Below are 15,597 nucleotides of genomic sequence, written 5' to 3'. Positions count from 1 at the left end.
CATGATCACCTACAACTTCACTGAGCAATAGTCCCAGTACAGCGGCGTCCATCAATTTTTGCATCCACTTGAAACATGTTCCATTCTTGTTGTGCTGTGAGAAAATGCAGAGCGTTTTATTAATTTGTTCGCATTGTGCGGAAATGCTGAGTGTTTTTTAGTGTGTTTGTGTTGTGAGGATTTGCAGCACATGTGCTGTCAAATGGATGGCGTTTATTGTAATTGCACGTTTTCTTAAATTGTTGCACGTTAAGCTCTCGGCTACCGTAGAAACGCCTGGTTTTAGACCACAGTAATGTATTATTATGATGTAGGGCCTCCTTTTGCCAACATTATCTAACTGAAGACTTGCATAAGCAAGCCGAGACACGCAGTCTGACACCATGCATCAACAGAGCTAGTGACGTTACTGTGAGGGGTAGTGGGGCCGGGTTAGGTATGCGCATTAAGCATCGCATGCAGCTCAGCTTGCGTATGTCATTATGTTTGCAACCAGAGCCATCTCCCTATTTTGGCCAATATGGCATCGAATCGTCTTAGGAATGACAGATACAAGTGCACAGAATAGTGAACAGACCCCTATGTGATGCTGGTGCAGGAAAACGTTTCCTCATCCTAAACCTCCAAAGTATCTCAATAATATTTAGATCAGGTGACTGTGCAGGCAATGGGAGATGTTTAACTTCACTTTTATGTTCATCAAATCCCTCTGTCACTTGTCTTGCTGTGTGTATGGTTGCAATATTTTCCTGATAAATAACACTGCCTTCAGGATACAATGTTTGGACCATTGAGTGCACATGGTCCTCCAGAATGGTTCGGTAGCCCTTGGAAGTGAAGTGAACCTCTAGCAGAAGCATTAGGCCTATTGCAACCCAAACCATCACTGATCCACCCCATGCTTCTCTTCAGGCATGCAAGACTCTGGGTGGTACACTTCTTTGTAGCTTCTCCACACTGTAACTCTCCCGGAAGTGGAAAAGACAGTAAAGGTTGATTCATCAGAGAATAATACATGTTTCACATTGTCCACAGCTCGAGATTTTCGCTGCTGGCACCAAAAAAAAAAAAAAAAAACACGTTTGGCATTGGCATATGTGACCAAAGGTTTGGCAGCCAAGCCATATAGTCCCTGTTGAGCTTCGAACAAAGGGCTTGGTGGAAAAAGCAGAGTAGAGGTGCACATTTAATTCTGCATTGAGTTGGGCAGCTGTGGTTTGATGTGGGCCACCAGGTGGGTCAAATTTAGCCACAAAACCTCCAGCACTAAATTGGCCATTGTCCAACCCTTATATATTTATCCATATGTTCATTTTCTTTTCAGCTTAGTCCCTTTCTTGATCCAACGTCGCCACAGCGGAATGAACAGCCAACTTAGCAAGTTTTTACGCAGCAGATGTCCTTCCAGCCGCAACCTATTTCTCTGGGAAACATCTACACACACACTCATCCACTACGGACAATTTAGCCTACCCAACTTACTTGTACTGCATGTCTTTGGACTGTGGGGGAAACTGGAGCACCCGGAGGAAACCCAATCGAACGCAGGGAGAACATGCAAACTCCACACAGAAACGCCAACTGACCCAGTCGATGCTCAAACCAGTGACCTTCTTGCTGTGAGGCAACAGCACTACCTACTGCGTCGCTCAACTATATATATTTATATTATAATTAGTTTTGCATGTTTTTAAATGTCTGTTTCATTTCTTTTCATTTTCTTTTAAATTATGGAAATCAGGGAAACTGAACATATAAATAACAATTCCACACATTCTTTAATACTGATTAATTATTGTTTTTCCTGTAAATACGAATTAAGCAAATAAGCGAACAAACAACACACTTTAATGCATTCTTCATCACATGAAAAAACATTCATTACATACATAAACTGACTTCCCATCTTATATGTTTCCCAGGTGGACGGCATATGAGACAAAACGCTTATGTTTTTTAAAGCTATAAAGGTTAGTTTGATGCAATAGTGTTAAATATTGAGGAAGGTATAATGAGAAATAGGAGTGTTGTGACATAAAAACAGGGGGTTTTGTTTTGAATGTCAACGCATATGGATGCAGCAGTCAACATGGATCAATTTCAGTCAGAGCATCTCTAAACATATAACCTGAAACCACACTCCTGTACAGATGTCATACACAAAACAAATTCAAGATTTATACCTTATTTTCATTAAAAAAAAACATATTTAAACATAAATGGACATTAAATACAGAAAATATCTAGGTTAATGATGCCAAAACATTATTATTTACAATCTTCCATATATATATTTATATATTAATAAATGACTAATGTTATTCTGAGTTCATTCATTGATTTCCCTTCAGCTTAGTCCCTTATTTATCATTTATATCGCTACAGTGGAATGAACAGCCAACTACTCCAGCATATGTTTTATGCCGTAGATACCTGTTCCAGCTGCAACCCAGTACTGGGAAACCCTGTGTTATGAATTATTATTAAACGACCCTTTTGTGGCTGTACTGATGAAACTAATCAGATTTTTTTTTTGTTATTGAGAAGAGAGAAGTTACACAGAGATCACAGGACATTTAAAACATTAAATATTAACAACATTTTATTAACGTTAACAATTTCAAAACAAACATAGCTTACAGTATCATCACATTTGCATTTAAAATTATGAAAGTATAATATTAATTTGAATAAGTATCATACAATACATACAATTCAGCACCACTTAATTAGAAAACACTGTCATATACTATTTCAGCATTATTCTGTTTTGAACTTTAAAAAGTCTAGATTTAGCTGTGGCAAATTCTGTTGGAAAGAGTGTTATTTAGAGTGACTGGACCATGATTGTGTTGTATATGCAATGACCAGGCAAATAGTACAAAAGAGACAATGGAACACGTTAATATACATGACACTGACACCGGGCGTGTTACAGAAGCAGACGTATACAATTCCAGCCTGATTGATGTTGTACATTTTTAAAGACAGCTAAGGCCTGTCATTCTCAGACAAATTACAAACTCTGTTAACAAGTTATAAAAATCAGGCTTTATTGGATATGGGTTTGACAGAATGACTTTATTAAAGTGATATCTTGCCATGCTGAGTGTGAAATAGAATGTGATACTCAAGATTTAAGTGGCAGCATCAGAAAATAATCTTAATTTGTGTCATCTCTCTTTAACTATATTTAGAAAACGCTGATACTGACAAAAATGATAATATCAAAACATTGTTTTTTAAGCACTAAATAACAGGAGAAACAATTTTAGCTAATTAAAAATTACAAAGTATTTTAATTAATTTTATAACTTACATCAAACAAATTAACCCTTAGTTATATTTCAGAAAACATTATATTTAAAAAAATAGACAGTATCTTACATGGTACATTTACATTAAGTTTATATACAGTTAAAGTCTGAATTATTAGCCCTCCTGAATTATTAGCCCCTGTATTTTTTCCCAAATGTCTGTTTAACAGAAAGCACACATTTTAAAACATAAGTTTTAATAACTCATTTCTAATAAATAATTACTTTTATTTTTGCCATGATGACAGTAAATAATATTTACCAGATGTTTTTAGTAAGATAGTATTATTAAAGTGACATTTAATGGGTTAATTAGGTTAACTAGGCAAGTTAGGGAAAAAACTATAAATATATAAAGCTTAAGCGGGTTAATAATATTGACCTTAAATTGTTTTTAAAATTTTTAAAACTGCTTTTATTCTAGCCAAAATAAAACAACAAAGAAAACAATATTATTGGAGATGCTGTGAAAAATCATTCACAAGTGAAACCTCATTCGAGAAAAAATTGAAAAAGGAAAAAACGAATTCACGAGGGCTAATAATTTTGACTTCAATTGTATACATTAAACCTTGACGTGTGCAATAAAATGGTATAAAATGCTGTAATTGTTCATGTAGTTCCTTCACAATCAAACTGATTCTGAATTGCTGCTCAAACTTGATGCACACTATTACACCACAGAGAACAACCTTTCAAATAAATAACGTAACATGAATGAAAATCACTGTAAATGTGAACACAAAAAACCTGAAACAATCTGTGACATTTTCCTTATTTAGTGATCCACAAGTCTTTTCAGTTTATTTATGTAGTTGAACATTCAACTCTGCAGTTTAACTGACTTTTAATTGACATTTTTACACAGTTTAATTGACATTTTAGTTGTTTGAAATAATATAATGTATAAGAAAATTAATTCTGTAAATAATAGTAAATGAACTATTACAAAGTTTTTGTACGGCAATTTACAACACCAACCAAGACAATGTTAGTTCGTTCATTCATTCATTCATTCATTTTTCTTCGGCTTAGTTTCTATTTCTGTGGTCACCACAGCGGAATGAACCAACAACTATCCCAGAGTATGTTTAGCCGTAACCCAGTATTAGGAAAACACCCATACACACTCATTCACACACACTCATACACTACAATTGTACAATTTACCTTACCTAATTCACCTATAATGCATGTCTTTGGACAGTGGGGAAAACTGGAGCACCCTTACCCACATAAAAACAGAGCGAACATGCAGACTCCACACATAAATGCCAACTGGCCCAGCTGTTACTCAAACCCACGACCTTCTTGCTGTGAGGCAACAATGCTAACCACTGAGCCTCCGTGCCACCACAAGACAATATTTAAATACTATTAATAATTATTAAGTCACTCTTTCAAACTTTTCCATGTTAAAAGTTGTTGGAGGAAAAAACAAGGTCCCAAAATGTAATTCAAAAGCACAAATAAATCGGGGAAAATATAAACGAATCTCACAATACGGAAAAATACTATTTTACATTTACATTTTGTACAGTACAACAGCATCAAAATCAAACACAACTGCATGCAAATGTGATCATTTAATATTTCTACAGAAGTACAGAAATGCTACAGAAACTCAGGTTAGGCTACAGGAAAAAAAAAAAAAAAACTATTTTGCACCTCTTTCCATACAGTGTGAGCTATAAGTTATACAACGTTCTAGATTTACCTCTAGGATAAATCTTCAGTGAATATCTGACCATCTGCTTTCACCTTCAGAGTGGCTGTACTTCTGTTGATGTCAACCTGAGGGTTTGTTTAGTGACTTTGTTTAGTAAACTATTAAAAGTGCTGATGATTGTGATAGTAAGTGTTGTATTGTCGTCTTTCTGACTGTATCTTAGCTTTAATGTACTTTTAAAATAAATAAATAAAAAACAAACAAGCTGCTTGCCATCACGACAGCAATAAGATCCAATGGACTGCCAATTGCTTTTACTCCAAAATGGAGGAATCGCAGGGCTGTTGCTGGGCGCTGCTGTTGTAATGGAACGCTCTATTGAGCGTCACCTTCTGGTGATTGTAAGCTCTTTGCCGTTAGTTTGAAGTGATGATATGATGCGCAAACAAAGCTCCGCCCCCTACTTGATACTCCATTTCAGTTTGAAGTGCAACAACATACTTGAATAACAGTCTCAGCAACTTCTGGTTCACAAACATCTAAGATGTGTATTTGTCAATCTGATTACAAGTACAAATGGGTTCCATGATGTTTTGATAAGTATTTGGAGATTCTTCTGAAGACCTAAGCTCATATAGTTATATGAGTATTCGCCTCTATCCTAAAACAACAGCACTGCCACTTACACATATCAGCAGTTACAGAAAATTATAGACCAGCCTGTTTGGCATCCACAACCATGCCACATTCAAAATCCTTTAAATCAGTGGTCTTCAATGCTGTCCTGAAGGCCCCCTGCACTGAACATTTTCTTTATTTCTGTTATGAGGTTGACTAATGAGCGGATGGGTGAATTCAGGCATGCTGGATCTAAAATTTGTTTACACCTGGTCATTTCTTCTTTTTTTATCGGATCACTATTCGGTTGTGAAAATGGCATGTGTGTATGCCCGCCGGAACGCATTTGAGGAAGATATCTCTTTGGTCAAACTAGAGATTTTCTTACTATGGTGGAGGTGAAAATGTTTTTATTACCATTGGAAAACCTGTAACTCTAGTATAATTTGGTAATGTGAAACGCACCAATCAATCAGCAGCTCAATTAATCACATGGTCTCTTTTGTGGGTATACTGCCATAAAGGCATAGTTAGCGTTAGCTGTTATGCTTTCTAGGCTAATCATTTTAGGCCTGTCTTTAAAGGGCTTGGGGTCAGATCATATCAGAAGGTGGTCTGGGATGCATTCCAGATACAACTGGACAGGTCTAAATGCATGTGGCTGTTAAAGCATGTATTGTATTACACATAGTCAGATATATGGTGTCAACATGTAACACACAATGCCCAGATGACAGGTATGTTTATGACATAAATTTAATGTAGCCTGTAAAGACAGTAATCGTGGAGCTAGCCCTCTTTTTGTGAGCTCAGATATATACACTAAATATTGCATACTGACCCTGAGCATCCGTCAATAGCGCCGCCATATTTGTACAGTGCTCCCAGGACAAACGTCATTCAACCACACTAGTCAAGACTAAAGCCAATGTGAAGATGCTGGACTTAAGCGCTGTGTATGGGTGTTGTAACATGTAAACGAGGAAAACACTGCATAAAGGCATAAATTTATAGGTAAGATTTCATTTTTTAGGTTTTTGTATGTTACAGACTTCTCTGCTCAACAACTAACGTCAGTGATGATAATAAAGTTACTTACTGCATTCACCATAAGGCAAATTAGCACCAACTTGCACTAAATTCTAAATGCTTATGCTATAGATTGTTGAATAAAATTAGCAAACAATGTAAATGAAATATGACAAGACACTGGTGCCAGCAACTTGCATAAATGTCGGATAAGTTCACAAATGTTGAAGTAACGTATAAGGTTGCCTAATAACATACCAGTGCCTGCAAGTCAATGTGCATACTTTTCATCCTAAATTATTGAATATTACAAATGATACATACCATTTAAGCACATTGAGACATAGAGCTATCGATGGTTCACACAAGTCGTTAATAATGAATATTCATTCACAAATGAATTGCTCCCAGAATGAGAAGTGAAAGCAGGACAGGAGGTGTGTGTCCAGGACATGGATTAGATCAAATTAAACAGGGAGGGAGGATAATACGTTTCCATGCACACAAAAACATGCACTTTATCGGCAATGGCCATGTGGTCACTAATATATTAACATGTTCCAATTGGTAATTTAATAACATATTTGCATACTGACCACCGGCAAAATTACAGATCTTAGATATATGTACTGTATATATGTGTATATATCTCTAGCTCTGGATGGCCAGTCCTTCACTGCACCTTGGTGTGAGCGTACTGCAGCCAAACATAGCTTACGTTTCTGTTAAATTAAATACAATTAAATATGTTCCAATGTATGTGATGCTTCTGTTGATGTTATCCGTTATAAGAACCGATTTACAACACCTCAGCCTGAGATGCATTTATATGGCCAAATGTGAACCGTTATCACAAAATGGAAAGATTTTCCCAAAATTGGTTTTCACAAATTGGATAGATCGAATTTCTCAGCTTTTCAATCAGATAAAAGGCTTGAACTGACCAGGCGAAAACAAGCCCTGAAATTACCTTTCCTTTGATGCTCGCTTAGAACTTAAGAAGGTCACATTGACCACATCTGCATGCCTAAATACATTGAGTTGCTGCTTGTGCATGTGATGTTCTAATAAAAAAAAACGCATTAACAATCGGTTTAAGAAGCATACCTTATAAAGGGTGCTGTTGAGTATAGCATCTAATGCAGGGGTGCCTAACATTGAGTTTAAGTCCCAACAAATAAAAATCTGTTGAAGCTGTTTATTCTCTGATCTCTTTTTCTCCTTTTGTCTGTTCTTTGATCTCCCTATTGTGTTTTTAGGTAAAGGTTTCACCATGTTCCACTTGTCTGTAGCTCATTGTCATCCTCTCGCTCTGTGATAATGCTACACGTGGTGTTGCTGACCATACAGGAGGAGATGCAAGTCTCTGTACTGGCTCCAGTTTCTGCACTGGTTATAGTCCCAGTGCTGGTAGTGTCTATGCTTCCATTGTGACCACGGCAATTAAAGGCTTCCCACTGGCATGGAAAGAAACGTGGCATCTCCTTGTAGAGCTCTTTGCAGCGCAAGCCGAACACCACAGGGCTCAGAGACTGCACAAAACTGAAGAGGATGAAAATCGAAATCGCCACAGGGAGCGACTCCACGCGCCGGGAAATGATGATGAGGGAGGGCAAGATGTGCAGGCTCATCTGCAGGCTGTGGATGAGAATGGTGCAGCGACCCTTACTGTTGGACCGTGTGAAATGACCAGCACGTCTGCCTTCCAGGTAAATAGCAACATAGCTTATGATTATGAGAAGCACCATCAGCAACAGCATTGCAACAGCACTGGCAATGCAAGCAGTGCCTTCCAAAGCTGTAGAGCACTTTGTGTCTAAACCAACCACGTAGTCCCATGGAAAGCGCAAACAGGCTAGAATGGTGAACAATACGGGGTTAAGCAAGGCGAGAACACAGGCCACCAGCATGACCCAACGGTGGAAACGCTGGACCAGAATGGGGTAACGGAGTGGCATGCAAATAGACAGACAGGTGCTGATGGACATTAATGTGAGGGTGATCATCAAACCTCGTGCCATCACCACCTGCAGGTCGAAAAGAATCCAGCAGATTATTCGAGAGACTGGCCAACGTAGGCTGCGGAGACCATGCACAACTGCACCCATGATGTTAAAGCCAGCCACGCAGATGCAGTGTTGGCACAACAGGACGTACCGCGGGTTCTGCCTCAGATCTTGGCTGTGCTGCACTGTTGCAGTGATGAGGCAAGTGAAGAGACCGGTGACTATGAAAGCTCCAAAATGGACAAATGCTTTTACAGTCTCCAAAAGCGTCTTGCTTTCAGCAAGATTGGAGCTACTATACCCTAAGGAAATGAAAAAGACAATATTTCATTAACATAATATTAGTAAAATCTGATTCAAAACTGAAATCTACAAAAGAGATGATGTGAGGTTCAAGAAAACATGAATAATTTAAGTAGGATTCCACTCACCTGCTTTAAGCAGAAAAGCCAAATCCATCTGATCGCTGGTATTAGTCATTTTTGATCAATCACTTGTTGCTAAAGCTTAATTAATAAATCATATTTCATTTCGAGGTCCCCTCTGCACTCTCTTTCTCGACTTGTTTGGATCTGAAATGAACAGTTTTGTCTAACAGCAGCCTTGCTTGTGGTCCTTGTCATTCTTATTCACAGATGGCTTGAGTGATTCTCACCTGCATCTGTCACAGAATCTCAGGTTTCCAACACCCCCACCCCCCTCAACGCACAGTCTATTTCTGTGTTGTGACACAATGCCATGCAATAGTAATCAACTGAACATATGAGGGTTGTGTTTTAAGCACCTGCTCATAATAAACAAAATGCTTGTTATCTCAAGCATACAGTTATTTATAATGATCAATCATAGCTGCAGCTTTTCTCCAGGGGGCTGTCAATATTTGAGATATGATTGGCGTTGGAGGGTTTATTTAGTTTGAGCACTAATTATTGTTATCACTCAGTTGGCTGTGGAGAAGCTATGAGCTGCAAAATAATTCGATTTTTTTTTCCAATAAAGGCATATATCTAAGATGTATATACTTTCTTAATTATAATTCTTAAATATAATATATTAATAACTCAATGTATTTTTATTGATTTTTTGGTGAAATTGTTTTTTACATGGGTGAGTCCTAGAGAAGAGTCTCTAATGCATTTTCTTACCATCCCTTTGAGAGTCAAAATTGGGTTCATATTAAGTGTAATGATGTCTGGTACAAGAAACTGAACATTATTTTCAATATAATCACCTTTAATTCTCAGTCTTAGCAAATTATCTTTGAAGCATCAAATTGAGCACTCACAGTGGAGTGCTGTCTTCTTATTGTATAATAATGCAATGCGCTGATGTGCTGTTATATAATAAAGAGGAAGGATGAGTAGATCAAAATGGTACCTGAGTTAATACTGGATTTTTCAACCTAAAAAAAAAGACAATTTAATATGGGTGAGAAATCTCTTATCTATATGACAGAGTCAGACAGTTGTAAACACACATACCAAGAACGACTTGCCAAGGTTGTGGGCTAAAGGAAATAATGTAGTACCTCAGCAAACAATGTTATGTTCAATAGACATCTAATAGACATCTAAACGTAGAAAGATTTTTAAAGATGTCTAATAGATGTCTAAACATAGTTGTCTTGGCTAAAACAAGGTTAAACTTGGGCTGTCAGTGAAATCTAATAGACATCTAAGAATAGCCCAAAACTAGACTAGTCATCAAATAGACAGATCAGACAGACTCTATATAGTTTTGCCCTATTCTTAGACGTCTATTAGATTGTCACTGACAGCCCAAATTTTATCCTTGTTTTAGCCAAGACGACCATATTTAGACATCTATCAGACATCTATTATCTATTCTTTTTGGGAAACAATGTTCAGTTTCTTGCATAGACCGAACCTTTCACTTTATAAGACCTTAATATATCATCTGAAGTCACAGATATTACTTTTGTTTTGCCTGTATATGTTTTTGACTCTCAAGGTGCCATAGACTTCATTTTATAAATCACCAGGACCACAGTTTCAGGGAAAATAATCTTCCATAAAATTTGTTGTGAGTTCACCAGTGGGTGTGTAAATAGCCCATTTTATTAATTTGTGAACTGTTTCTTTAGGAAACTAGACTAATTAGTTGTGTTTAAATTATTTTAAACACAACTAGTTTTCTCTTAAATGAGCACAAACAGTTACTAAAGTAGTCGAATGCTTCATTCATTCATTCATATAGATCTGTGCATTCTTACAGTGACACCTATGTCATCAAACAAAACACAATGAGAGATTCATTTGCTGCTCTTCACTAAATAACTATAGTAACTTTAATCAATATGCGAATACAATTAAAAGTTAAATACATTTTATAGCTTTATTTAATTTCTGTATTGGCCTTTGATTTTTAATAGGTTAAACCTTTTATTTCATTGTCAATATTTTCTATTGTTTGCTATGTATTCTATCATTTGAAGCTATGATTGGGGGCCTGCCCCCACCCCCCCCCACCCAGTGATTTTAGGAAACAGCTGAATAATGATTAAAATTTTAATATATTTAAACTATTTTATGGAAACTGTTGTACACAAATATTGGCATTTGCACAGGACAATACTGTTGTAGTGTGTGAGGTATATTGTCAAGTAGAAAAATTGTCATGTGTGTATTATAAAAGTCTCTTAATTGCTATAAATATGCCAGACAATTAGATGTTTTGGCTCTGATATGATCAAAAAATATTTGAGATATGAGAAAATGTGTAATATTTGCAGATGTATACATAAAAAGTACACAGTGAAATCGTCATTCATTAAGCAAAAACTGTGTTCTACTTCTACCAAGAAAATCTTTTTAGACAAAAAAATAAGCTTTGAATAGGGCCTTTAACCAACTACTCCAGGGCTACTGAAGAGGAACTGGGCTCATCTTTATCCTCACAGGGCTGATTGTCCTTCTGCTTCCGGCGGCTAATCTGCAGCTGCAGCTGCAGCTTGTTGGTGAAGAAAATTGTCTTCCAGCCAACCTCCTTAGCTAAAGCCTCCACTGTTGGAGTCACTGTGTCACAATGCTTCCTCACTGTCTGCTCCCAGAACTCCTCAGAGTTACAAAGCTGGAGGGAAAATAATCAGTTAAGAGCACATACACTTCACTGACCATTCAACATGCATACGAAAAAGTCAATCCTAAAGTAAAATTGATTTAAAGATTTTTCTGCTTCTGACGCTTTATTTAAAGGATCTTCATGGCACCTTAATGTATTCATTTATTTTATTTCCTATGTGTAAACAGAGTGGAATAATGTATTTTGGGATGTTTATTAGCAGTTTATTACTGCAAATATACATCCAGCTTCTTTGGTGACTTCTTTTAAAAACAAATGGGGCAAAGGTAAGAAGACAGTATTAAACACAAGCAAGCTGGTTATGTTTGTGATGTAAATAATTTGCATAAATAATAAATAAAAAAAAATATTTATGAAAAAAAAGATACAAACTCCAGCTTTAAAGATCACATTTGAAACCAGAATGGCATTTGGTCTTACCTCTCTAAATTTACGGCAGGTGCGTGAAAGAACTGAAATGTTTTCAAGGTCAAGGTATCCCATGATTTTAAAAAGTAAAGCATTGGGGAGACGGGCAATGAAATCATAGTATCCCTGACATAAATTTTTGGAGTACTGCAAGATGTGAGAACCAAATACCATGGCCACTTGATCTGAATGAAAAAAGAGCAGATTATTCAGTTTATCATTGAGTTTTAAGTGTATACCAAAAAAAAAAGCACAGTAATGTTAGCACAAGCCAAGCACAGGGACATTCAATTATTCACATGCCAGAGATATGATGATCCCTTTGCATGCAGCCCCATCTCAAAACTTTCTATACAGTATTTTCTCAAATAAAGATTTATATTATATGGTGAAAGACTTTAAATCTGTCTAAATCATAAGAAAATATTTAGATTATGTACCGTAAAGTATCTATACATTTAAAGTTTTCTTACACACACACACACACATACACACACACACACACAGTTGAATTCAGAATTATTAGCCCCCCTGTTTATTTTGTCCCCAATTTCTGTTTAACAGAGGTATTTTTTTCAGCACATTACTAAACATATTAGTTTTAATAACTAATTTCTAATAACTGATTTATTTTATCTTTGCCATGATGACAGTAAATAGTATTTTACTAGAAAATTTTCAAGACACTTCTATACAGCTTAAAGTGACATTTAAAGGCTTAAATGGGTTAATTAGGTGAACTAGGCACTGTAGGCAGGTTAAGGTAATTAGGCAAGTTATTGTATAATGATGGTTTTTTCTGTAGACTCTGGGAAAAATAGCTTAAAGGGGCTAATAATATTGACTTATTTAAATACAATTTCAGACAATTCACTAAACTTTTTAATTGCAAAGTCATTTTTGGTAAACATTTGTCTTTACTTTCACACTTTTTTTTTCAGGCAATTCCAAGGACTCTCTATAACTCTTTGTTGTGGATCACTGTTTTAAAATCCCTGGCCTAGCCTAAAAATGTCTGAAAAACTTACTTTGCAGTCGGTTGTCTTCTAGAAAGTCTTCATGTGTTTCTCTCAGTTGTCCAGGTGGTGCATTCTTGCAGCCTAATCTCAAAGATATCTTCCACCAGCTCCAGATAACCTGAAGTGAAGCGTTTCCATCATAGTAATTAAGATGAGACAAATGAAAAGAAAATCAGGTTTTTGTAATGGCTGCAGTTTGTCTGTTGTTATAACTTATAATAATTGTTGTAATGTCACTTAGTGGAATATTTCCTTATACACTTAATAGGGTTTAAAAAAAATTAAACATAAAAGTAGAAATTTTGAAAAATGTTGGAAACATGTAACCATTGAGTCCCATGAAAACAAACACACTGTAACAATTTAGTCCACAGGTGTCAAGGGGTCGCAGCTCTGCAGTTTAGCTTTAACTAAATAATCACCTGATCAAACTAATTCAGTTCTTCAAGCTTGTTTGAAACCTACAGGTAAGCGTGTCGAAGCAGGGTTGGAACTGAAATGTGGGTTGCGGCCCGAAACTGAGTTTGACACACCTGTTTTAGTCAATGGTTATCGGTTTTTGTACATTTTTCAAAAGCTTCTTTTACGTTAAACACAAGAGAAACTCAAACATTTGTCACAAGTCATGGGTGAGTAAACTAACGTTATGACATAATTCCCAGTTCTGATTGTTTTGAGTGAACTAATTTATCCCTTTTAAAACTAGCTAACTAAACGTAATTAAAGTTTACAGCTAAAGTCTACAATTCTTGATAAAAACACAATGTTGTAACACTGTTATATAGTTTAACTAACGTTACATCGGTAACTTAACATCTGTGTCTAAAACTGGAACCGGGAGAACACGTTAACGTCTTAACGATACAAACAGCAATCTTTGGTCATAAAGCTGCCACAAAAGTGACGCACTGCAGTTAACAATATATAAAAAAATCACTAGACAAACCTCAGACTTTGTTATTGCAAAGTGAAAATAGTCCTTCATGGGTGCAGGACCTTGTCCACTGATCTCAAACAGAGTTTCTCCAAGCAAACTCGCCATTCCCGCTTGGACACAGTTGACGCGTTACCAGGACAACAGACTCCACTACGTCATCTTATTTTTCAGAGGGAAAGATCATCTTCATCTCACGCTGAGCCTGTGTTGCTATTATGGGCCATTTAATGAGCCCTTAAAAGGAAGGAACACATCCAAAACACACTTGAAAGTGGTTCTTTTATAGTACGTTATCAATTTGTCTGACTATTGCAGGATAGCAGCATTTATGCATCAAACTTCACAGTTTTGTTCTACTGTACATTCTTAAGTTTTTTACTGAGTAGTATATTCATTTACATTAATTTAATGTCCCATGTTATATTATTATATAATTGTTCTGTGATTTTTGAACTATGGAGTAAAGGGAAAAAAAACATTCATGAAAAAGCAAACAACCCTGACCATCCATTTGTATCAGAATGCTGTACTACAAATATAAAGCAACTTAACACAAAGTTGAAGACAGAATTATTAGACCCCCCTTTGATTTTTTCTTTATTTACTATTTCCAAAATTATGTTTAACAGAGCAAGGAAATTATTATTATTATTATTAATGATAATATTTTATTTATTCTGGAGAAAGTCTTATTTGTTTTATTTCAGCTAGAATAAAAGCAGCTTTTAATTTTTTAAAAAACATTTTAGGGTAAAAATTATTAGCCTCTTTAAGCCCCTTTGATAGTCTACAGAACAAACCACCATTTTACAACTTGCCTAATTACCCTAACCTGCCCAGCTCACCTAATTAACCTAGTTAAGCAGTTTAATCTCACTTTAAGCTGTATAGAAGTGTCTTGAAAATTGTCTAGTAAAATATTATTTACTGTCATCATGGCAAAGAAAAAATAAATCAGTTATTAAAAATGAGTTATTAAAACTGTGTTGAAAAATCTTATCCCCATTAAACAGAAATGGGGGAGGGGGGCCTAATAATTTTGACTTCCACTGTATGTCTTTCATACATAGTCTAAACAACATTTTAGAAAACATTTAGGGTATTACAAAATGCAACATGTAATAAAATAAATAATACTGTTGTTTTCATAGCCTGTTTACTTGAAGTTCTGCCACAACAGGATGAAATGGACACTTGTTTTTTTTTTAGAGGAGTATCGATGACTTCATGAAACTGCAGGCACACTGGCAATGTGTGGAACAGAAGATAGTGTTGTATGGCAATGGAAGTTTATTCCAAATTGTCATATATTAAAATATGACATAACTTGGAGGAGTATTTTACTGACATAGCAAAGTTACATAAATAAATGAATAAATTAATTTGATCATTAATATTCTATTTATACACTTGCTAAATTCTTTATTTAGGAAAAAAAAAACATTATAAAGAACATTTTAAGGACCAATCATGCAAGAACAGTTGGTGAATC

At 35.9% G+C, this 15,597-nt stretch overlaps 2 protein-coding genes and 1 long non-coding RNA gene across 3 annotated transcripts in view; 1 reads left to right on the top strand and 2 right to left on the bottom strand.

Annotated features, from left to right (window-relative positions):
• Positions 1–7,971, top strand: part of LOC100002071 (uncharacterized) — a 30,633-nt gene extending 22,662 nt beyond the window's left edge. The window contains exon 3 of the long non-coding RNA XR_012391299.1: positions 7,893–7,971. This is a non-coding gene — a long non-coding RNA (uncharacterized lncRNA). The remainder of the gene's footprint in view (positions 1–7,892) is intronic.
• On the bottom strand, positions 4,098–9,526 carry LOC103910036 (probable G-protein coupled receptor 148). The gene is made up of 2 exons (XM_009298445.5): positions 9,071–9,526; positions 4,098–8,941 (listed from the first exon to the last, which is right to left on the bottom strand). Exons 1-2 carry the CDS (start codon positions 9,117–9,119, stop codon positions 7,902–7,904), a joined length of 1,089 nt encoding a protein of 362 aa, XP_009296720.1. The 5' UTR covers positions 9,120–9,526; the 3' UTR covers positions 4,098–7,901.
• A 1,627-nt stretch (positions 9,527–11,153) lies between these two features.
• On the bottom strand, positions 11,154–14,202 carry fbxo36b (F-box protein 36b). The gene is given in 4 exon segments (NM_001045398.1): positions 11,154–11,729; positions 12,162–12,334; positions 13,178–13,286; positions 14,115–14,202. Coding segments are annotated over 4 exon segments (540 nt in total). The 5' UTR covers positions 14,154–14,202; the 3' UTR covers positions 11,154–11,510.
• Between the last annotated feature and the right edge of the window lie 1,395 nt (positions 14,203–15,597).

The sequence above is a fragment of the Danio rerio genome, chromosome 2, assembly GCF_049306965.1.
Source record: "Danio rerio strain Tuebingen ecotype United States chromosome 2, GRCz12tu, whole genome shotgun sequence".
NCBI classification, from domain to species: Eukaryota; Metazoa; Chordata; class Actinopteri; order Cypriniformes; family Danionidae; genus Danio; species Danio rerio.
Note: the sequence above shows the minus strand (reverse complement) of the source record. Positions and strands in the feature narration are given on the sequence as shown.

What these genes read in the sequence shown, in the direction of transcription:
- LOC103910036 (XM_009298445.5), bottom strand. Translation starts at nt 9,119, where the DNA reads ATGACTAATACCAGCGATCAGATGGATTTGGCTTTTCTGCTTAAAGCA. An exon ending in GGCTTTTCTGCTTAAAGCAG is followed by an intron (nt 8,942 to 9,070) that starts GTGAGTGGAATC and finishes TCATTTCCTTAG; the next exon opens with GGTATAGTAGCTCCAATCTT.